We start from the raw sequence: 23,382 nt of genomic DNA, 5'->3' as shown, positions 1-23,382 counted from the left end.
AATGCAAGACAGATGAAATTTTCTTAAACTGTTTTGCGCACGAGTTGATGCCAAGTCACACATACCAATGCAAACAAACGCCACAAGCTCAACGCACACACACACACACACACACACATCAGAACATCCCCTTACAGATCCTCGTACATGTTCTTCCTCAAAAGTATTTCCAGCCACCACATGCTTGTGCCTAAGTAGATATTTCAACGGATTTTCACAGCAGCTGAGATAAAAAACAACATACACAAAAAAAGATACAACAAAAATTTTAAACGTTTTAGCAATGCAGAAGGAAGCGGAAGAGGATGTAGAGATGCATGGTACTGGTACTGGTCCCTCCCCTGGTTAATGGTTAGGGGCATGTTTAGACGCGGTTGACATGAAAGTCAGCACCAAGAGCCAAGGAACTAAAACCACAGACAAGACGCAGAGACCGAGAAAAACAGCAGATACAAGATACAAGAATACAAACAACATTCAGATGTACGACAGTGTGAAACATTAAAATTAAAGGAGCCCAAAGACGAGACATGAATTTTGTCTGAGTTATACCCATAAGTGGTAGGTAGCGTAGGGGAATACACTCCAAAAGTAGATGGGAAAGAAGAGCGGAATTTAGCAAGGAATAACATTCAATAAATAGGTGGAAAATTCGAATTAAATCGGGTTTCATTTTAAACCAATACAAATTAATTAAAGAATTAGAGCAATCTCTTTATGAGTAGGAAGATCTAAGAACATGGAAACAGTTACCAAAAGTAAACTTAAAATTGGGATAAAAGAAAAATCGACGGCTTTCAATTGAATTAATATTTAATACCACAAAGCAGCTAAAAATAATTGTCTATAAGTAAACCACTCATAAATTAAATCTTTTAATATATTTCTATAGATTTTTTCATAACATTTTCAATTACTTCATCAATTCAAATTGTTTTCATTTGAAATATGTATTTAATTTCAATTTCAATTTTGATTAATTTAAGGCAGACCACCGATCCATTAATAAAGATATAACATGGAAAACTTCGCAGGGCCTTGGCCCTTGCCTTGGCCCTCGCCTTGGCTTGGATGGCTTTTTTCAAACGTTTACTTTTTGGCACGCGTAGGAGTAAGTCTGTATATATGCCAAAACGTCTTTTGTTGTCTTTGGCCGGGATCTGAAGATGTGCTTAACGTAGAGCCCACGCCCACACCAACAAGAAAAAGAACCAGTGTACGTACGTGTTCCAATGGAAAGCCAAGGACCCAGGAGCCACACAACCCAGCCCCCAACCAAAGGGCGGTTGAGAAATTAAATTCTAGTTACGCCTATAGAATTTAAAAATAGCAAACAATCGCTGGGGCGGGGCCTGGGATACTGGAATACTGGGATGGATCCTTGGATGCGGTTGTTGAACGTGTTCAAATTGCCGAAACGCGTCGAAATTATGTTGATGTTCTATGTACGTGTCCCGAGGGCCGGCAACAAATTGAATATGTATTTAAGCAATTGCCAAAGTGTACCATAAAACAGGAAAAAGGGAAAATCATCTTAAAGATATATTTAGCATGGCATTGAGAGCCTTTCATTCTTCAATCTATCCTCTGGCATCTATATATTTCGTGAAGAACGAACTTCAACTTTTGTCATCTCATTGTTCTTCCATTGTCAATGGCTCCAATTTCTTTCCTGCCTCTTCTTTTCATTAATTTTTGATGTTATGTATATATTTAGGGCCCACGACAAGGTACCCGTGAATTCCTTAACAATTCTTGTTCATCTTCTCTGTCACTTTTAATGAGTTTTTGTGCAAGACTTGGTTTTTTTTGTTGGTGCCTTTTTTTTACCCTCCTAAATTTGTTGGCAACAATGTCAGCGAAATTGTCGCCGCTTCTGATAATCAGGCCAACCAGCCCCTACAAGGGGGTGGGGATGGAGAGCGGGCGTGGCCATGACGCATTGTCAGCATGATTATAATTTCCATTAAGGCAATTTTGTATGCCAGTCTTTGGAGCAGCCAGCACCAAGTCATATTGAACTAATTTGCATCACAAGGCGAGAGAAACAGTAAAAACCAAAAAGTCAAGAAGGAGTGAGTTCTTCTGGCTTTGTCGGAATCTTTTCAAAATCAGAGCCAAAACAGAAACCACAAAACAAACAGAGAAAGGCTTCAGAGCAAGAGGCTGAAATTTGCATATGACTAAGTCAGACTCGCCTTTTGTAAGTGAATATCTGCAGGAGATGGCTGCCATACGAGTGTACGGATAAGTGCATGCAGTTGGTCCAGAAAAATACTAAAAACTGGCAACAAAAAAATTGTTTCCTTGCGGCGAATGATTGTATGATTTTTGTATATTGTTTGTGGTTTTCCAATTATGAAAAAATAAAGAAAAAATATCAAAGAATGCAGAAAATTCAAATAAAGAGAATTTAAAATATTCAATTTCAAGGACTATGCGCACTACTAATTTTTGCGATTTTAGTAGTTGAATAAAATTAAAGTACTCTACAATCCATCTAAAATTCTCTGTGAACTTTATAAGTCCAATACCCTTCTAAACTCTTAAAGCGATTTCTTGAAACTAAAATCAAATATGGTAAAACTTTTCTCCACACATGTGCAAATGATTCAAAGGAAGATGAACAACTTTCGGTTGGATGTGAATTGAAAACAAATGCTACAACACCTCCAAGAAAGGATGTTAAGAAAGACCCTCAAAAAGGGGTTATACGAGAGAAAGAGAAAGAGAGAGAGAGAGATATAGAAGACAACGAAAAGGAGGTTAAGAGTAGAAGATGGATGGTGAGCCAGACAAAAGGCAAGACAGTTGTAACCTCGGCCAGATGACACTCAAGGCATCACATCACTCATACGCCATGTAAGCAGAACACTTCAGATGGGACTGGGACAGGGACATAGCTGGAAACTGGGACTTTGACTCGAAAGTGGGACTTCAGCGAAGACACTGGAACATCGGATGTGGTTTGAAAATTGTCCTGAAAGTGTGTATGTAAATGATTTAGCTGTCCAAAAACTTTTGTGGTGCCAACAACAACCGCACAAAAGAACGGGAAAACTATGAAATATGCGAAGCATGTGCAGACAATTTGGTCATAACCTTTGACAAGGCATCAAGAAAGGGAGCAGCTGCGAGGGGAATGAACCCAAGGTAGGGATAACTTTTGACAGGAAGCAAGCTTTCAATTGCCATAAAAGGGGCAGGGGACACGTGAAAAACGAGATGTTGATGAGGCCACCAAAGTGTTGCAAACAAAAGCGATATAGAAAAGAAATCAAACAAAAGAGAAAGAGTAAAGAGCGAGTGACAAACGAGACACCAATGGAAATGGAAAGTGAAATGTGACAAACCAGTTAGCAGAGGGAGCCTCCTGCCTTCTCCTTTTCCTTTCCACACTTAACATGGCTAATCATTCTGAGCTGCTGGCCAAACTTTTCCATCATACAAAAGTTGCTGGAACAGAGGCTGTGGAGCAGTCACTGGCAGTGGACGTATCAGGAGAGGGGATAGTGATGACGCCGCTTTTATTGCTGCTAGTTGCTGTGGCAGCATTTTAATTAAAATTAATGCGCCATAAGCTTTAAATTAATGCTGCCTCTTCCTGTCACCCGCTCGACGCTCAGCTGATTAGAGGAGGAGGCTCTATGCCCAAGCAACCATAAACGAAGCATTATTGCATGCGTGTGTTGTATCTGTGTGAAGCTATAACTACTAGACACACGCACCCACACACTGATGGAGGGAGGGGCATAGGGAGAGTCTCTGCTAAGCCGGCTTTTGTTCGGCTCCTCCCACTGCTCTTCTGTTGTGCTCACACTCGCATCGCATAAATAAGAGCTCAGGGTACGGGCTGGATCCACTTCCGGTTCCGGTTGTCAGCCATGTCGCCACCATACCGCCGCACCACCGCACCACGATTTGCCATGCAAATCGCCCAAGTAAACTTCACATTAAAATTGTCAAGGCACCCATTCGTTTTATTTTATTGCAGTTTATAAGCAGCAAAATATGTAGATGAGTATTAATTGTGAGGGTTTTCTGTGGGTCTTTCCCCTAACCCCAAGACCATACCAGACGGGGTTTATTTTGGGTGGATAGGGTGAGGGTTGAAACAACATAGTTGCGAAATGAATTAGTTTGGATTTGGGGAAGGGATTGAAAATTAGGCAAATACTTTAGCGAACTTAATTGGGGGTCTTAAAGAAAGGAAAAGAGGAGATACATACTCGTATTTACTAAATGAAAGTGGAAAGAGATTTAAAGAGATATTCAATTTATTTGATATATGATTCGTAAGTTTATATCCACTGCAAAAAAAATTGTATCTTAGAGCATAATACATAATAATAATGATAAATACTCGAACTTGGAATTACTGCAACTTGCTCCCCCTTTTTGTAATCCTTTATTTGTTTTATTTGCCCATAATTTTCAGTTTATTTAGACAAAATGCCCCTAAAATGTCACTACATAGTAGATCCTTTTAAACTCTTCAAAGCTATTTCCATAGTTTTCCCTCAATGGGAGTGCATGTTTTTCAATTGACATAGTTTACATGAAACAATTTATGGAATTTTTATGGGAAAATCCCTGCAGAAATATGCACTTGGCTGGTCGCTTGTCCTGTAATTACAAATGTTCATAAACATTTTTGGCCATAAATCTAATAAACTTGAAAGCATTCGCGAAACTACTGAATAGATAATGGAAACGGGCACAAAATGTGCCACAACAGGAGGCAGATATCTCTTGCTCTATTTATGAGAATATTATGTCGAGTGCAGATGAAATTGTTCCCCTCCAACAATAGGAGAACGTGCAGTATGGCAGACTGAAATAAATTTAATTGAAAGTGCACATGGCAAATGGAAAATTGCATCAGCAGGAGAAGCAGCAAAGGAAGAGCAGGAGCAGCTCTAAGCAGACCAATTGAGTGGCAGCCTCACCTGGCAGGTGAATGATGCCAATGCTGCAGAAATGATGCCAATGAGGATCCCAGGCAGGTTGCATAATCAATTTACTAAATTAATCAATTTTGAAGTGGCACACCCACTGAACACCAGGGCGCATGAGTGATGCCTCCATATGTGGCCAAAAAGTTTGCCATCTCAGCTGAAACTAATTGGAAATTAAGTGTCAAACTGTATGAACTGTATGAAGAGCTTGCCAAAAAAATACCCACGAGTACGAGTATTGGGGGTCAAAAAATTGCTGGAAAAACAATTTAAGAGCCAAAAAAAATACACTAGGCCATCAACTACTCGTATATTGCAACTGCAGCTGAAGGCTTGACAGGTTGTGGCATGGTCTGGTCCGGAGTTCTTCTCCGATTGGGTTATCGTGTTAATTTAATTTTGTTTGCCCGCTTTCCAAAATGGCATGAATTTTAATTTAATTTCGTATAAACATTGATGCCCGCTTAATTGCTTTGGAACACATTATTTGTGCGGAAACACCGACCTATAGCATTTTCCTAGAGATACATATACATCTAATATTCCGTCAGTTTGCTTGTCGATTTTTCATTCAGTACTCTACACATTGGGTATCGACAACCATTAGAATATATTTTCATATAATTTTCTTTTCTCAAAAGATAGACACTATAGAGCCATGTCGGTACCGGAAAAAGTGTTGGGAAAGTGCGGTATTAGTAGCCCTCTAGTCAGGGCAGAGTCCATAGCTGATGGTACAACATATATGACTGCTGAGTGTCTATCATCGACCTCTCTCAACACAGAACCCAAGCTAGTAGAGTCCTTGGACGGATCAAAAACCCTCGTTCCCGGGGAAAACTACACGGAAACCTACTGCTGCAACGCAGATAGGCATTTCTGTATTCATAACAGAAATGAGACACCCCAAGCAAAACTCGAATTTACACCAAATAAAATCGTTTTGGCATGGAAGAAGCACATCCTAGAGTTCGAACAGAAGGAAAAAAGGCAGAAACGTAAGAATCGCAAGCATCCAAGTCCACGACGTGAGGCTCCTAAAGTGGACATCATGGACCCTTCGGAATTCATAGTGGGCGGAAGGTATCGCCTAATCGAACGCATCGGGAATGGCTCTTTCGGAGAGCTTTACCGGGCTATAGATATCTTAGATGGCGAGGAGGTGGCTGCGAAGGTGGAGCCCGTCAATGCCGCGCACCCGATGCTGGAACGCGAGGCGAAGATATACAAACTTCTCGCTGAGGGTGAAGGAATCCCCCGCATACGATATTACGGAACCGAGAGAGATGTAAATTTTCTGGTACTGGATCTGCTGGGACCCACACTGGAGGATCTGCTGAACTTTTGCACGCGCACCTTCACCCTGAACACCACCCTGATGCTGGCCGATCAGATGCTGGCCCGTCTGGAGTTCGTCCACCAGAAGTGCTTCGTCCATCGCGACATCAAGCCAGAAAACTTCCTGATGGGTCTGGGTGCAAAGTGCAGCCTGGTCTACCTTATTGACTTTGGCCTGGCCAAGAAGTTCTACAATCCCAGCACAGGAATGCACATCGAGTACAGCCAGAGTCGGGAACTGGTGGGCACACCGCGCTATGCCTCCGTTCGGGCGCATTTCGCCGAGCAGGGGCGCCGCGATGATTTGGAGTCCATTGGCTACATGATCATCTACTTTCGGCGCGGCAGACTCCCTTGGCAGGGCATTGTGGCCGATTCCAAGGCACAGAAGTTCGAGCAGATTGCCGAAATAAAGGCCTCCATGCCACTGAACACCCTGTGCAGCGACATGCCTGACGAGTTCTTGATGTACCTCCGGTACTGCCGCTGCCTTCACTTCGCAGAGATGCCCGACTACATGTATTTGCGGCAGATGTTCCGGAATCTTTTTTTCCGTCGGCGGAGGACCAACGACATTTTCTTCGACTGGGTGGACCTAAAGAGCCTGGGCCCGTATCAGCGGGACTGTGTGGTTATAAAAGGGGACCAGCAGGGGAAGCGGCAGACCATGAGGAAGAATCTCAAATGCTGCTCTTGCAGCTACCACAAGCACAGGCGTCGCATGGATCACCAGAGGGGACATCCAACTCGCTCCCTATAATATGATCTCATTTTCCGCTTTCGTCTTTTTATTGTTAATTAGCTACCACAAAAAGTATATATATATACATATTTCGCAAGACCTAACCATTTACCCATTCTAGGGGGTTTCTTTTGTTCGTCAAATCAATGGTTCGCATAATTGGCAAATGGCGCCAGGACACACGAAGGAGTAACTTCTCTGGGGCATCAAACAATGGGATAAACTTTGACTGGGAATGGTGGGAATATGTGGATACCCTGGGAACTATAAGGGTAGGGCTTTTGTATGAAAAGTAAGGAAATAGTTTCATCTTAGGAAAGATTTATTGAGTCATTATCTGAAACGGGGTTGCTGGTAGATTGGATAGTAATCTTCTGATTAAATCCTATCAAATAATACAGGGATTGTTCCACTACTCTGATTGAAATTCAAGAGCATACGACACGCCTTCTTGGGACACATGACTACTCGGATAAGAAAGTTTCCTGCAAAACTATGCACACAAACACACCCGGGCAAGTAGGAAAGGATGTTAATAAAAGGGTTAATTATAAGGCAAGCCAGGACACGTTACGAGTGCCTGACATGAGTCGAGGATAAGAGAGATTCCCCCTGAGCTGCTTGAAAGGAAATAAGGTCAGAACTAGCCCCAGAGCCACAGGCAAAGTAGTTTGCTTAGTCGCGCTGCAATAATGTGGACACACACACACACATACAGATGACTATAGAGGGATATACATATGTACACCCACACAGCTGTAGAGTTAACTATTTGTTGGCCCAAAGGCGATTCTTGCCCAAAGGCTCGGTTCTGGCTACGGCTCCGGCTCCGGCTCTGGCTTTGCGATGATGATGATGGGAATGGTGATGGTGATGTTGGGGGAGGAGCAGTAGGTCCTGGAGTATAGGGTGTGAGTGTGCATAAATCTATAAATAACTTGGTTTCCCTTACTTGGGCAGACCTAGACGCTGCCAAGCCCATTTGACAGCCTCTGTTCCTCTGACTAAGCAGCGACTTGGGAGTCACACACACACACACACAGACAGACACATGGTCTCCCGAGAACTTGAATGCATGCCTAATGGTACACCCATCCCATCCCAGCACACACACAGACACACACAAACATCCACCATCTCCCACACACTCTCACAGCATACTTACACCACACATATACACACATAACGCGCTGGAGCGTAAAAATATTTGCAGGCTTTTGGTTTTATTCATACCCTTTGAACATGTGGGTATTATAATTCACCAAAGGCAGAGATGGAAGTGCTGATCAACCTGAGTTCAGACTTTTACTATATCAAATATATGTTCATATATAATATATGTATGTACCTTCCACAGCAACGATGAATCTTTAAGGGTATCTAAAGCTCCGACGCCCCAATAATGTCCCTTCTTTTTATACCCGTACTCAAAAAAGAGTTAAGGGGTATATTAGATTTGTGGTAAAAGTGGATGTGTGTAACGCAGAGAAGGAAAATTTTCCGACCCCATAAAGTATATATATTCTTGATCAGCATCAATAGCCGAGTCGTTATAGCCATGTCTGTCTGTCCGTCCGTCCGTCCGTCCGTCCGTCCGTCCGTCCGTCCGTCTGTCCGTCTGTCCGTCTCGATGAGCGCCTGGATCTCAGAGACTATAAGAGCTAGCGAAACCAAATTTGGTTTCCAGACTTATGTGATATCACACTGCTACAAGTGTATTTCAGAATTTCGCCCCGCCCCCTTCCGCCCTCACAAAGGACGAAAATCTGTGGCAGGCACAATTTTAAAGATACGATAAAACTAAAAACGCAGTATCGTAGAGAATGCCCATATCTACCAGATTGCCAAATATGAACTAGATCAGATCATAATTATAGCCAGAATGAAGAAATTAATTTTCAGTTGCTTCCCCTCCCCCTCCCACCAACGACAACGCATCTCATTTTCCTTCTCGCTCGCACATTCTGCCGCGTTCAGTGCGCGAGCAACCCCTAGCGGAGGAGATGTAGAATATAAATGGTACATGTACAATCTACATGTTAGATGTAGAATATACATTGTATATGTAGATCTAGATATCATATGTAGCAAAAAAATGTAAAATGTAAAATTTTTTTTTTTTCTTAAATTCTTAAAAATCATGAGCTCAAAAATGTATATACTGACTGAGTACGGGTATAAGTAGAGTCGCGTCCCCAGAAGCGACTCACACGTTCCTTCTCGTTTTTACTCTTTTTGTTCCCTCTGTTCTCTTTTTGGTTTCCCGCATTTCAAATTAAGTTTTGGTTTTTTTTTGTTCGTTCGCCACTGGGGCAAAATTGCTACAAATCTGTGTTTTATTTATAAGTTGCCACTGACCGTATGAGCGGACACATTATGGATAGCCCTGGCCCTCGGGAATGGGCATGCGGTCCCCAATGATGGCTCCTCGATGAACTTCGGTGACATTCAAATTGGGCAGTTAACGAAAATTGTGCAATTTGGGGGTCAATGAGGAGAGGCGATGCCAGTCGATGCGAGTGTGGGTTTCGGCAGAGTGGCCAAAGAATATCTGTGTGAATGGCTCTAATGGGATTATTACATATTACAAGTGGCACTATCAAAAGATTTTCTGTTGAAAATTATCTGTATTCTTTTCCCGATTTAAGCAAGAGCGAACGACGCTTGGGATTCTAGAGCGAGTGTAATTGAAAACAAATAAATTAGTAGATAAACTAAAGGAAGTCAATCGGCCTCCGAGGAAAGTCTTAATACCGTTTCAGATTGAATGCCTAACGGGGGGAACATCTCGATAGATCGAGCACGATCCTATCAATCAATTTTTGTAGAGTAAGTTCAGGCAAAGGTTCTACATAGTAAAGGGAACCTTCGCGTTGCATAAATCCAAAATGTACGCCAATATCTAGGGACTTTTAATCTTGTTTCGGATGAATCTATTCATACGATAGCCGGCAACATACTCCATTCGCTCTATTATTGTTTCAAAGCTAACGTAGCCATCCAATTTCAGAAGTTCGAAGAGTATAGAGTATAGGAAACATTAAAAAGAGTTAAAAAGTAATCACTATCGAAATAGAAATACTGACGTAGACATTGTTCTAAGAGTTTTGAATTTTAACTTGAAAATTCGAATTTGTTTTTGTGTTCACAGTGTGTGATGTTCGGTGAAAAAACTTTTGGAATTCATTTAAACTCTGTTATGTAGAGTATTGTTCTAGAATTGTATTTCCCTTGACTGCTTTGATGTCTCATTCAATAAATTACACTTAATTTTAGGTGTTTTCTGGCCATTAAATTGCACAAATAGGACGTTGGCCATTAATTATAATTTAATCAACAAGTAAATCATGCCATTGGAGCATTAGAACATGGAAAATGTTTGCGCCTTGTGGCCAAATATAGATACGAGCGTAACCCAATTAAATTTCAAATGCATGTGAGCAAAATGTTTATTGTGTGGCCACCATTTAAGATTATTCCGAAATTCCGAATGCAAACCGAAATGTTTTATCGCTGTCCTTTTATTGCTGGCAATTAAATATACACTTCAATCGACTGATAATTATGGGAAGGGTCGAGCCCACAATATTGTGGGGGAAATTACTCTTAAGGGGATACTCGTACTAAAAAAAAAGGGTGCTTTAAAAACTATGAACTAAATACGAGTATCATCGGCTGTTCTTCTTGACACAGTCGATAACAAAAACGTTTTGTAGATGTCTAATAAATTTAAATAAAATATTCTAAAACCTCTTGGCTTCTTTAAAGAAAAAACGGACCCTTTTCTTCATATGAGTATAATTTAATCATACGCATATTTCTAAAAATAAGCAATTGCCTTCAGTGCCAGAACTTTGTCTTCTCTGTCATACATTAAATAATTGAAAATGTGTTAAAAAATGCACAGTGAATTATTATTCAGAAAGGAGACCCTGTACAGGGGGCACTTGTTTATGGGTATATAATGTCGGGGACTGGCAGATAAACCCGTGTGGGGACCCGGGCTGGGCTCTACCATATAAATGAAGTCATAAATTTGCCTTCACTCACAGGCGGGCACACAAATACACAAATCACTAAGCAGCACACACTCACACACACCAGCACACTTAACACTCACACACCAGCATTCTCCGGACTCTCTTACACACACCGGCACACACTCAACACTCACAGATACAGCCCTGGGATCGTACATACAGTTGGCAAATTCCATTGCATAACTTTAAGCGACTTTGTGGCCATGTTTCTTGGCTGTTGCTGTTTCTGTTTCTGCTCTTTGTTGTAATGAATGGTCAGCAGCATCAGCACCAGCAGCTGTTGCTATTGCTGTTGCAAATCAGTCAACATGGCAAATGATTACCATGGCCAGGACTCAGGGCGCAGAGCGAGACTGAGACTAAGAGAGAGAGAGAGATAGAGAGAGAGGAGAACCCTCCGCGCTGTCGATAAGCAGACACTGCCACTAGGGCCGCGGCACATGTGGCGTATGATTAAATGTGCATAAATGATTGCAATTGCCCTTTTGGCTTTGTGTCGTGGCTGCTCTCGTTGTCACACACATCTCAATTCCATCCCGATCCCATCTACGGTCTGCCGTCTGCTGTTAATGCAGCTGAAATCGCATCATGGGCGGTGCATCCTGTTGAGGCCTCTGGTCTCTGGTGGTTCGGTTGGTCGGTCGGTCCATTCATTTGATTAAGTACAAGGGACTCCCAAAGGCAGCCCCCGACAAATGCATTACACTTGTTATTGCTTTGCGGAAAGGAAAGCAGCTTTCTCTTGCACAAAGAGAATCAGGATTTGTGTGTGTGTGTGTGTTTGTGTGAATCAGAAATAATGTTGATTGCAGATGATGATGATACAATGGCTTGGCTATACATCTTTGTAGTGCCAAGGAATGATATTGGGAGTTTCATTAAATGAAGTAGAGGAACGGCAGTCTATAACATGTGCTACTTCGTGGAATGATCTCTAAGCAGTGTATTTTATGGGGAAAATAATATTCAACAAGACGCTTAAAGCAAAAAGAAAACCCAAGTGCATTTCTAATACATACATAGATACTTTCAAAACATTATGTGTACATGCCCTTTTACCCATCGACTACGTTGATTACAATTTGAATATAGCCCGCATACAATTTACTTTGCCACTTAATCAAGACCACAATTACGAGAATAATTTCTTGGCCACATTTGCCTGCTTAGCTGAACTCAATCTGTTGGGTACACAACGATTTTGGCCTGGCTGTGTGCTTAACTTATTAGCTAATTAGTCAAATATTTGCGGGTTAATCACATCAGTTAATATTCACTGCTACGAGTAAATCATCATAAGACCGCCCACGATATCAAGTGGCTTGGCTTGAATACACAAACGGCATTCCCTTTGATTCGTTCAAGCGTCTTTGATTGATGCGCTAATTGAACATTTAGTCGCAAAGGCAGGGGCAAATATTGATTTTATTGACACATCTATCAGGCCGCAAGCCACTCGAAAAAGCAACAAATACAATAATTACAGCAACAACATTTCACAAAAGTTTTGTGTAAAGTTTTTCTTTGCTGTTGTTGTTGTTAAGCTTGTTTCATTTTATTTATTTATTTTCCCTCTAGTAGCCCAGTAGCCGCAGCCACAGCAGTTTTTCTCTTTGACAGCGGAAGAGAGATAGAATGTCGCGTGCTGGACATGGGCGAGGGGGGAAGGGCTTAGCTCCCACCAAATTGCCTCAATATGTGCCTGTATATGTCTGGCTATATAGCTGTATGTGTGTGTGTGTGCGTTAGCCAAAGCGCTTGGCCATTAAACCAATTTTCAGGCAAACAAAAACTGCGGCAAAGAGAGCGAAAAGAACGAGCTGGCAAAACAAAATGCCAAAAGCAAAGAACGCGAAGTTTTGTTATAGCGGAGTGAAAGGGGTATCGAGTAGATGATGGACTTTGTGGTACCATTGTGACGTTCTACTTTCGGATTGGATATTAGATTAGCTATTTGTTGATTAACTTAATTGTTTATTTTATAATATGTTCTGAAATATCTCGTCTTGCTGAAAGCCGTGTCTTGAATCCACCTTAAATGTAAGTTAAAGGCTAAAAAAAAACAATTATAAGGTAAGGAAATACTTTTAAAGGTTTATCTGGAATTTAATTCGTGGCTCTTTATCGTTAATCTAGGATAAGTCTTTCAGAGCAATCCCATGTCCCAGCAATACCCTTTCTTCTGACAAACACATTTGCCAACGGCCATTTTAACATTTAACAAAAATGGCTACTGCCCCACGCTTTCTTTCCTTGTAGGGGCGAGCTGCTGCCTTTTCTTTTTCTAGGCCAGCGAACGACCCTTTTTAATTGCCCAAACATTTAAGGAGTTTCACTCCTTTTTGCCTATGTGAAGGCAGGAAAAAAAGGAGACGCATAGCTGAAATTAGTTAAGATCTTTGGGGGGATGAGTAATGGAAGGGCAGGTGTCTGCTTTTAGGACAAAGGATGGGTGACATTCAATACCCCTAAGCTGCTTTTGGGCCTTTGTCCGGTTAATTGCCTTTGATTGTCGGACCCTGGCGATATCGTTGGCAATTAATTCTCCTTCGATACTCATTTAGGATATCCTATTTCCCTTTTTATGCCATATTTAAATTGGAAATTTCGAAAGTTTAGCTAGAGAAGGCAAGGCGCTTGAGACAGCTGCTGCAGGTTCCCCCAAAATAGTTGCATTATTAATGGGAAATGTCTGAGAATGTGCCAGAAGGCAGACTCGGGCCCGGATCGGACCGCCTTTCGACCAGGTTAATGACAGAGGTGGCCAAAATGTTGTGTGCCCAAGCTGACGTGGCTATAATTGGATATGCGCGTTGAATACGTCTTTGATTGTGTGCCAGCGAGAGCGAAACGGAAACAGTGTCTTGGACAGGTGTTTTCAGTTGCCATAATCCCATAACCCCATAATCTCCTTAACGAGCTTTGGCTTTGGCTCAATTGCATTGGCTTACAATGTTATACAATCGAAAGCTGCTAAGAGGCTTTTGATTTACGAGTATCCTAATATCCTTCAGACTCGTTACTCAATATAGGAGGATACATTTGCATACGAAGCATGGCCATTGATAGTGATAGCCAGACTTTTCATTTCATTTAATGCATCTGGCTAAACCCACATGCAGCAGCAGCAGCAGGAGGAGGATGATGATGATGATGATGCTTTTCCTGCCACGAAAATTGTTTGCCTCTTTCCGAATTAATAACTTTAAAAGCTTCACCTGACCTGGTCTTTTGGCAAACAAACTAGCGACAGTATAATTTCAAATGCAAATACAAACACAGGGGGAGAGGGCTGGTAAAGGAAACGGCTGGATACGGCAGGATATATACGTACTGCCGACAGCAGACAGTCGAGTCAGCCATTTTGCATGTCTATTTCAATTTTCAAACTGCTGCACAATAAGCGAGACAAAGAGCTCTGACAAAAACTGTAATTTACGAGACAACTACAATTACAGAAACAAACACGCACCAGACGAGACGGGTAGGGAGGCGGGGACGTAAACGAGGGGACTGGAGACTGCAGGGTACAGACGCTTTTAATGGGGTCTCAAAGGATGTCGGAGCGGGCGAATCATTGCATGGTAAAGGGGCATAAGAATGGGGCTAAAGATGACTTCATTGAGAAATTCATTTAATGCCAGGCACGGTGCCAGGACCTAGGACGGACACACACAAGAAGCACGTACGCACGCACGCTATTGCAGAACAGTAAATACCAATAGGAATGAGTGTTACGAATAGGAAATACCCTATACTACATATCACTCGAAAATGATTCAAAATAAATGGGAAATGTTTGAAAAATTCAAATAAATGCCATCACATTGAGAGGGAAAGCTACGGAAATGTAATACGAAGGTGTAATATTTATATTTATGAAAAATGAATATCATGTCTGGACAAGTATCGTTTTTCTGCATCTTTAAATTATTAGCAGAGGCTAAAAATCTTTCACAGAATTCTTCAAGCCTATTTTTGACTTAGATCTTGGGTCGTATTGCTAAATTACAGCCAGCTGCCTCTTCAATTAAAATATATACCCCACAATTACAGGGTGCCACAACGAGCCCATGTCATGCCCTGCATCCCGAGGTAAGAAGTATGAGTAACGTAACAGACCGAGTGTGGACTTCCTGACTCAACTCTTTGTCTTTCGGCCGTCTAAATGGAAAGTTTTTCTGTTGGCCCCCAAAATGTAATTGCACTTACAGTCGTGTGTTCGCGTGTGTTCGCTGTCTGTGTGCCCGTCTGAGCCTTGTGTTTGAATTGTTTATCAAAAAGGAAAACTCCTGAGCGTGTTTTTATTATTTTTCATTCTCTTCAATGCGATTTAATCCAAAAGGGTGTCCTGAGGAAAACAACTTTTGCCCAGCAAGTGCATAAAACGAAACATTCGTTCGGCAAGCCAGAAGTTTCTAGTTCTGTTGGAAAAGTTGTTTCTTTCTAAGAAAGTTTTGCGATGTCCTGCAGCGACGACATGCGTCGCCCAGTAGAACTTTCCGAAGAAAATGTGGAAATGCAGTCGGAAAATGGTGGCAACGCAAGGACTAGCCCCAAGCAATTATACATTTAGTGGCATAATGAGATTAAAGTGGAATAAGGCAGTACGAAGTTTAATTTAATTGGACTCACAATATTACGGATATCATTGCCTCAGAATTGCAATGTCTCCTCCTAAACCTCCTTCCCGCTATTCACGAGTACTTTCGCATTCATCTCTTGTTCATCACGTACTAGCAATTTTCGTTTCTCTCCATTCAAATGGAAATTCATGACACTCGCATATGATTCACAAGTCATTTGAGCTAATGAGTCCTGGACAAGAGTGACGTTCTCTGGTTGTGCCACATGACTGGAATATGATTATCCTTCTCATCCTTCTCATCACTGAATTGGCCCTGAATTGAACATGGCTCTGAACAGGCATGAATTCAACTCAAACAAGACAAAGATAATTTCCCCTTACAGATCGGGTGGAATTTCGCCCAAACCGAAAGCAATTATGAGTTCCACAAACAATTTCAGCTGGAATTGAAGGCCAAACTGATTTCCAAAATGTGGCCAAAATCCTTCTGTCAATTCCACTTGCGATTTGTGCAAAGTTGTTCTGCTTGGAATTGAAATTCCTGCTGCAGTCATTAGAATTTCTCATGATTTCTCCAATGGAATTCGCTTCAAGGAATTTTTGCATCTGCCAGACCAACTTTCAATTAAATTTTCTCCCATTGGTGCCCAAACTTCGGTCGTAATTTCCTATGTACAAGTACTAGCGCCCACACACACACACACACACCTTTGGGTAGTAAGCTGTCCAAGATTAATGACTCTTCCACACAGCTGCTGACAGGAGACTGGCTTCGCCTCCGCCTCCGCCTCTGCCTCTGCCTTGTGTATTTCAATAATTAATGCATAAATAATGATTTACACAAACTTTGGTCAACCACTGAGTGGACCATGACAACAAAAAAAAGAACAGAAAGAACATGAAAAAAAAACCATCTATAATCAGTAAGAACAGCAGGGAGAAGGACTAGTACATGGACTTTGAAGTGTAACAAGAACTAACCTGATTTTTGTTTGTGTTGCAATGTTGCTGCTGCTTCTGCTTCCGTTTCCGCTTTTCCACTCACTCTCTCACTCTCTCTCTCTCTCTCTTTTCTCTCCCACAACAACAACACTACGGAACAGTTAATCCATCATCATTATGATTTTTGTATTTCGTTTTCCTTCTCTTAGCTTATTTCAGTTTCAGAACTTTTCCGGTATGTTGCTGTTGACTTTATTTCAGTGATGCTGCTGTTGCGGATGTTTCTGCTGATGTTTGCTTTCCTCTCATGTTGGCCTTTACATAATATCTTTTGATATTCGTTCTAGATTCTATTTTTTACATATGTTTGTGGTGGCACGGCACTTTTGTAAAGGCATTTACAGTCCTCGCATTTTCTATTGTTTTTTAATCCCCTTCTGCTGTTGTGTGGGTGGGTGGGGTAAAACTCTAGTAATTAGCAGCGGAGACAATGACAGCCAGCAACAATCGTTAGATGAAGCAACTACAACAAGTGGCCACTCTTCCTTTGTTTTTATGGGCTAATGCAAATTTAATTGCGGTTTATTTTGCACAGCTGCTGACGCCCCAACAATAATAGAAAATATAATAGAAAGGGATACAATTTTGAGAGCCGAAGCAGTGGATACCCTTGCAGAGGCATTCCGTTTAATATATATTGGGTGAAGTGATCCCAAAATGGGATCTATTAAATGTTTTAGTTAAATATACATTATGGTGCGGAAAATGCCACAAGCTGATCAAAACGATTATGCTCTCGATGAGAGTATGGACAACATTCTGTTCTACACACTTTTGATGGCCAGTGTGCCGTTTGCCAATGAAGTTTGTGGCCACATTTTCAAGACCTTATCATGTTTCTTCCTGTACTGGCTGTTGCCCTAATTTGCCACGCCCCAGCACGCACACAGACGCCACAAGCCCACATGCTGTGTGGGTGCCGGGCTCTGCTCATTTGCTTTTCGCCCTGCGCTTCTCCCTCACACTTTACCCACTTTTCCGGCAAACTTTCAGCTCATTTCTGATATGGCTGTGGCTTTTAATGAGCTTCCCTTCTGATTGTGGGGGAAAAATGGGTAAAATCGTGCACTTTCCCAACTGCAAATGGAAGTGGCTGACCAACTTGCCACCTGGGGGCAGGCCAGTAAGTTGGTCAAAGTAGCAATGAATGTCAGAAGGGGGAGCAAGTGCCACATCAACGAATGACGATAAGGGCTGCAGCTGATTTGAGGAGTTCGTCGTATGCCAGTGGTTTGGTGAATTCCTTAACGTGAACCTGAAGGCATGTGCCACTGCGGTTGAGCAGGAATTTGGGTTCGATTTCGGCTGTTATGTGGGTGGAGAGCTGTTTAACTGTCAGCTAATTAAAAACGATTCATCTCTGTTTGTAATAAGGGCAGACAGCGCGACATAGAAGAAAGGACTTTCATAATTTTGACTTAAAAACACTTTCTTTAAGTGGAAACTAAATGTGTGCTCGATCCTGCTGCATGTAACTGTTGAACTTGTAATCAACAAAATATAATCAGAATTATAAATATATATTCTTTCTACAATTATTAACAAACCAAATTCAAGCTCCGTACAAAATGTGGCCGAAAGGCAAGCCCTGAATTCCTGTAGGAATCGGGTGACACACATTTAAAAATAATTGGAGTGTTTTGCTTCGACAATTTCTAGGTATCCCTGCATATATTATTATGAATGAATTGAATTCCAGGTAAAACCAACTTTAAACGCATCAGCCATTGTTGGACAACCCCTTGACACACAATAGCAATCATTGTGGGGGGGCAGGGGCCTGCCTATAGAATCTCTCCATTTTTGCCAAAGTGCAACAGTGCGTATGCGCTATCCAAACTTTTTACAACAATTGTTGCCTTGGTAATTGCAGGTTCAGGTTCAAGCCAAATGCTGTCGTTGCTTGTTGCTGGATGTCGGATGCGGCTGGCAGCTGATGATGGGGCTGTCTGGAGCTGGGTAGCAGCTGTTATCACATCCTAATGCTAATGCGATTTTCATTGTAGCTGTTGAAGCTGTATTGGCGGCACGGCACAACGCACAGCATCCTTTTGCTGCTCAAAAACCGAACAGAAATCATAGCATACTTATGTGCGCCGAAAAGCGGCATTGCGGATGCTAACGATGCCTCTGGCTGTGTGCTGCTGTTGTTGTTGATGTTACTGCTGCGGCTGCTGCTGAGCCCATGCTGCTCCTGCTGCCGATGATGATGATAGCTTATGTAACTAACGCTGCATAAATCCGTGAACACACACACACACAGAAGCAGAGAGGCAAGCGAGGCAGAGTCCCAAGTGTATTTTCTGTTTCTTTCTTTTGCGTTAACTATTCAAATGACATTTCTGTTGCTTGCCTTTTTTTGTAGCCACTCCTGAATGGGTGTGTGTATGTCTGCAGCACTGATAATTCTTTTGGCGCACTCATGCCTCACGCCTCATGGCTCGTGCCCCATGGTGCTGCATGCTTTTAACACTAACAAGCAGCAGCAACAACTACAGCAGAACCAGCAGCAGCAGCACCAATGCCAAAGGAATGGACACACACCCGAATAAAGGTGAGTTGGAGAGCAGCCTCTTCTTGGACAACACAAAGATACACCAACACTTACACAAGCACTTCTATTTCCCACACACACACACACACGTTCTCTTAGATTTGGCCCGGTTCGAATGGCTCTGGCTTTGGCTCTGGCACTGGCTTTTGGCAGCGATTGCGATTCCGTGGACGTTGCTGTCGACTGATGCTCTTGCTAATGTTCATCTCACGTCGATGGACCATTTTTGACTGGCTTCAAATCGAAGTCTGCCTGCTGCCTGCTGCCTGCCTGCTGCCTGTCTGTCGTCCTCGTCTCGTTGTTGGCCAAAAGCGAACAGAAAGCAGAGAGCGGGTTCAGAGAGCTGAGCAAAGAGAGAGAAGACCGACCCAAAGAGAGCGGAACGAAGCAGAGATCTTAGAACAATTGGTGGCTGCTGTTGTCTCTGCTCGATTCCTGGAGAAATCTTTGCAAAAATGAGAGATAGTTCAACAAACGGACAGAGAAAGAGAGCCACCAAGAGAGAAACTAAAACAGAAAGAGAGACGGTATTGCAAGAACCTTTCTTTTGTTGCATTTGCAGGCGCGTAACGCACGTGAGTGGTTAGTGCTGCCAGATTATTAATAGATTTGGAAGATGTTCAAATGGAGATGTGGATATGAAGATGTGCTGAAATGTTAACACATGTTAACACTAACAGAAATTATTTCCAGAATAAATAATTAATTACATATGGTGGATAGATGATACAAATAATTATCTCTTAGATTATTCCCATTTATTCTTTATTTACACTTCAGGAACTATTTTTTTTTATATAATTTCAGACATGATGGCAGCCTATAAAAATCTCTCATAAAATCTCTTCTACTGGGTGTACTCTTCTCTCTTGAGCTTCTCTCTCCGCACATGCGCTTTGTCCACCAAAACAACTTCGAATTTTTCAGCAGAGGGACAAACAATGAAATGCCTAACAACAAATATATATAGATGTGCACATACTCGTATATATATAGACCACCACAGGACCAAAACTCGTTTAGTTGCCGCGTTGACAACTCTGTGGCAGGCAACAAACAAACACAGACACACGGACAATATGCCGACAACATGGGATGGTATCGTAGGGATGGTCTGAGAGGATGGCCTAAGCGATGGTTAGTGCAATGTGAGAAGGATAAAAGACAAGTGAACTGAAGATGCATTGGCTTTCTGGGCTAAGAAGCTGCCCAAGCAGTGACCTGAGCATTGACCCGCTTAGACATTGGAGAGATTTATCTGTAGCAAGTAATATCGTAGCAATACCTATAGGGGGGAAACAAATAAATCGAATGCTAAACTTTTGACACTGTCGCAGCAGGGGAGCCACAGAGGCATTTCCTGCTTCTCGCCCACAGCCACTTCCTGCTTGAATCTGTCTGCCTGTCAGCGACCAACAAAAGGAGTGACACTCGCCAAAGCACACACATTTATCTATTATATACATTATATATATTTCTCTGCTACAATTTATGACCTCCCATCACCTTTCTATGGCACCCCAAAAATCTTTCACAGCTACGAAATAAATAATAATAATACATTTTTTGCGCTTTTTATGTGCCACTCCGTTGGTTTGTTCCTTTGGCATTTCTCACATTTCTTTGCCATTCTTATGACAATGTCAACATTTCTTTTTGCTTTCTCTAATGGCAGGACAAACACACACACAAACGCGCACAGACTCTCACACAGATACGTACGCACACTTGTACTTATGTATTTTCAATCGGTTCGCTGTTGTTCATCCTTCTTTTGCTATGCATGGCCATAAATTTTGGTTGAAGATTCGCTTAGGTTGGGTGGAAGGGCAGGACGACCTATGGCTATGTGTGGTCCAAAAATAAAGCGGATAATTTCTGATGCTGACACACGAACTCATACCCACACACACACAGTGAGACAGAAAGAGGGAAGGACCTTCACGCACACAGTCCCACAATTGTTATTTTGGCCATTTTTTGTTTGTTTGTCATTTAACAGATTTTTGCTCCCCTTGCTCTAGCTATTGATTTCTAATTTTTCCTTCGTCGGCCTTAATGCCACATATTTGCCCATTCTTCGGTGGTGTTCCTGTTCCCCCATACATACTTTCATACATATATAAGTACATATGTATGTAGATATATACAAGTGTATGTGCTTGTGTCGCATTGATTTCGTAATTTATGAGCAATTTGATGGATTGCGCAAATAATTTTTTTATGTTTATTTTTGAGTTTTTATTGTTGTGGCCGCCTGTGTGGTTTTTGTTTTTGCCGACGCTTGTGGCATGTCATATGCTGCTGTTTGTGGCTTTTGGTGGGGGCTAACGGCGGCACACATGGGTGCCAGTCAGCCTTTCGTTTTGCGCTTAAATGTGGTTCTTATTTATGACTGAGTAAGTGAGAACAAAAAGCGTTGCCTACGTTTGGGTGGCATTTTTAAGGATTAAAGATTGGAATGGGTGAAGGTTCTTTTGTGATGAATTGTATTCCTGATGGGAACATCATTTCAATGTTATACATTTGAAGGGAACTTTCGGGACTTTATTCTGTTTCAAATTGATGAGAAAATAATTTAATAATAATTTAATATACTCTACACATGACAAGGAAACAGATATTAAAGGTATATTGAATGGTTAAAGATAAGTAGATAATGAATACCTTGGATTTATGAGAAAATTTACGGAGACAGGGGGACATAGTCCACCACCATTTTCTGAACTATTTTCTAAAAGCTTTAAAAAGGATTTACTGTCAAATATAATTTGCAATATAGCTACTAAAATGTATTTAAATCAATGCAAAAGACCAAAAATTACACCCCATTGAATTAATTGAAATTGTAAATAAATGTACGGCCACTGGGCATTTATATTTGTTAAATAATTAATGTTGATACATGGCCGAGACCAGATACGACTTCCGCGGTTAGCTAATTGAGGCAAACGCATCTGTGTAATTAAAATTTCAGTCCAAAGACCATAAAAATAAATCAACAGCCAACAAAAATGAGGAAATCTGGGAACAAAAAATGGCGAAAATTTCATGGGGGAACTTGGTTAACATGGCTGAAATCGGCTCACTGGCAGGGCCAATTAAATGTTGAATCAATATTGTTAAATCCCCCACAAAAAACACATACACACACACATATACGTATGTACGAGTGTAAACGGTACATAGGGGTATTCACAATTTAATTGGTGTGCGTGAGATCTCAGCATTTGAATAATCCATGAGCCAGGCAGGGCCTCGGATGCGTGTTTGAGAGCTTTTACATACGTGTATACCCGTACATTCAGTGTATTGAACGCCATCTGAATTGGAGGGTAAACTAGCTGCCAGAGCACTACATCCTGACCATTTGCAACTAAAATCGAAAAGCGTATTGGTAAGTGCTTTGTCAGCGTTTAAACACGTCGCCGTCAACATTTTAATGTTGGTTAAAACTAGTTTAGGATGTGCGTCCACCACACATGAATGCCAGTTGGCCAATACTTGTAGTTGTTTTGTGCTTTCCGTTCTCTAATTTGTGTTACTATGTCCAATTGTATTTATTCCATTTGGGCCAGGAATAAATTGAATACAGGGTGGGTGAATTCTTTACATTCTTTGGGTGTGTCTAGTTTTTTCCTGATAAAAGTAAACAAAAAAAGGTTTAAAATAATAATTTAAATATACTGGATACACCATTACAAACATTTAAAAATAAAAATTCACTCTTAAAATATCCTCCAAATATTTTAGCATTTCCAATTGCAAAACTCGTGTAGTTCAGCTACCAAAACCTCTCAATTTGTGGCCTCTCTCCCTCTGCCCAGGAGATTTGATTTGAGTTCGCTGCCTGGCTGAACCCATTGAGGTTTAGTACACTCGAACTAGCAGCAAAACCGTGAACTATCCATCAGGTCGAGCCACCAGCCATGGGCCACGAGCCCACACATTTCCATGCAAATATATACATGTTACTTTTTTCTTTCCTTTTTTTAGGTCAGCAATTTGGAGAGGGGCATCTGTGGCACACAGGACGGGTGTCTGCCAGGGAGAGTACAACACCCACCTTCTGGCCGGCACTTACGACCAACAAACACACACAGGCATAATAAAATAATCGATGCTTTTAAAATTTGCATAAGTTTGGATACCACAGATGC

General features: G+C 41.6%; 2 protein-coding genes across 2 annotated transcripts in view; one reads left to right on the top strand and one right to left on the bottom strand.

Annotated features, from left to right (window-relative positions):
* The window catches only part of LOC111072968 (ras-like protein family member 10B), a 39,104-nt gene extending 22,414 nt beyond the window's left edge, over positions 1 to 16,690 (bottom strand). Inside the window, exon 1 of the mRNA XM_022365069.2 lies at positions 16,648 to 16,690. The gene's annotated coding sequence lies outside the window, so the exon portion shown is untranslated. The remainder of the gene's footprint in view (positions 1 to 16,647) is intronic.
* Positions 5,537 to 7,113, top strand: LOC111072962 (casein kinase I). The gene has a single exon (XM_022365057.2). It carries the CDS (start codon positions 5,617 to 5,619, stop codon positions 7,054 to 7,056), a length of 1,440 nt encoding a protein of 479 aa, XP_022220749.2. The 5' UTR covers positions 5,537 to 5,616; the 3' UTR covers positions 7,057 to 7,113.
* Positions 16,691 to 23,382: the final 6,692 nt, after the last annotated feature.

This window comes from Drosophila obscura, unplaced genomic scaffold, assembly GCF_018151105.1.
Source record: "Drosophila obscura isolate BZ-5 IFL unplaced genomic scaffold, ASM1815110v1 contig_4, whole genome shotgun sequence".
NCBI classification, from domain to species: Eukaryota; Metazoa; Arthropoda; class Insecta; order Diptera; family Drosophilidae; genus Drosophila; species Drosophila obscura.
The sequence above is the reverse complement of the archived record's forward strand: the minus strand, read 5'-3'. Positions and strand labels throughout refer to the sequence as shown.

Coding starts and splice junctions, on each gene's coding strand:
- LOC111072962 (XM_022365057.2), top strand. CDS start 5,617: ATGTCGGTACCGGAAAAAGTGTTGGGAAAGTGCGGTATTAGTAGCCCT.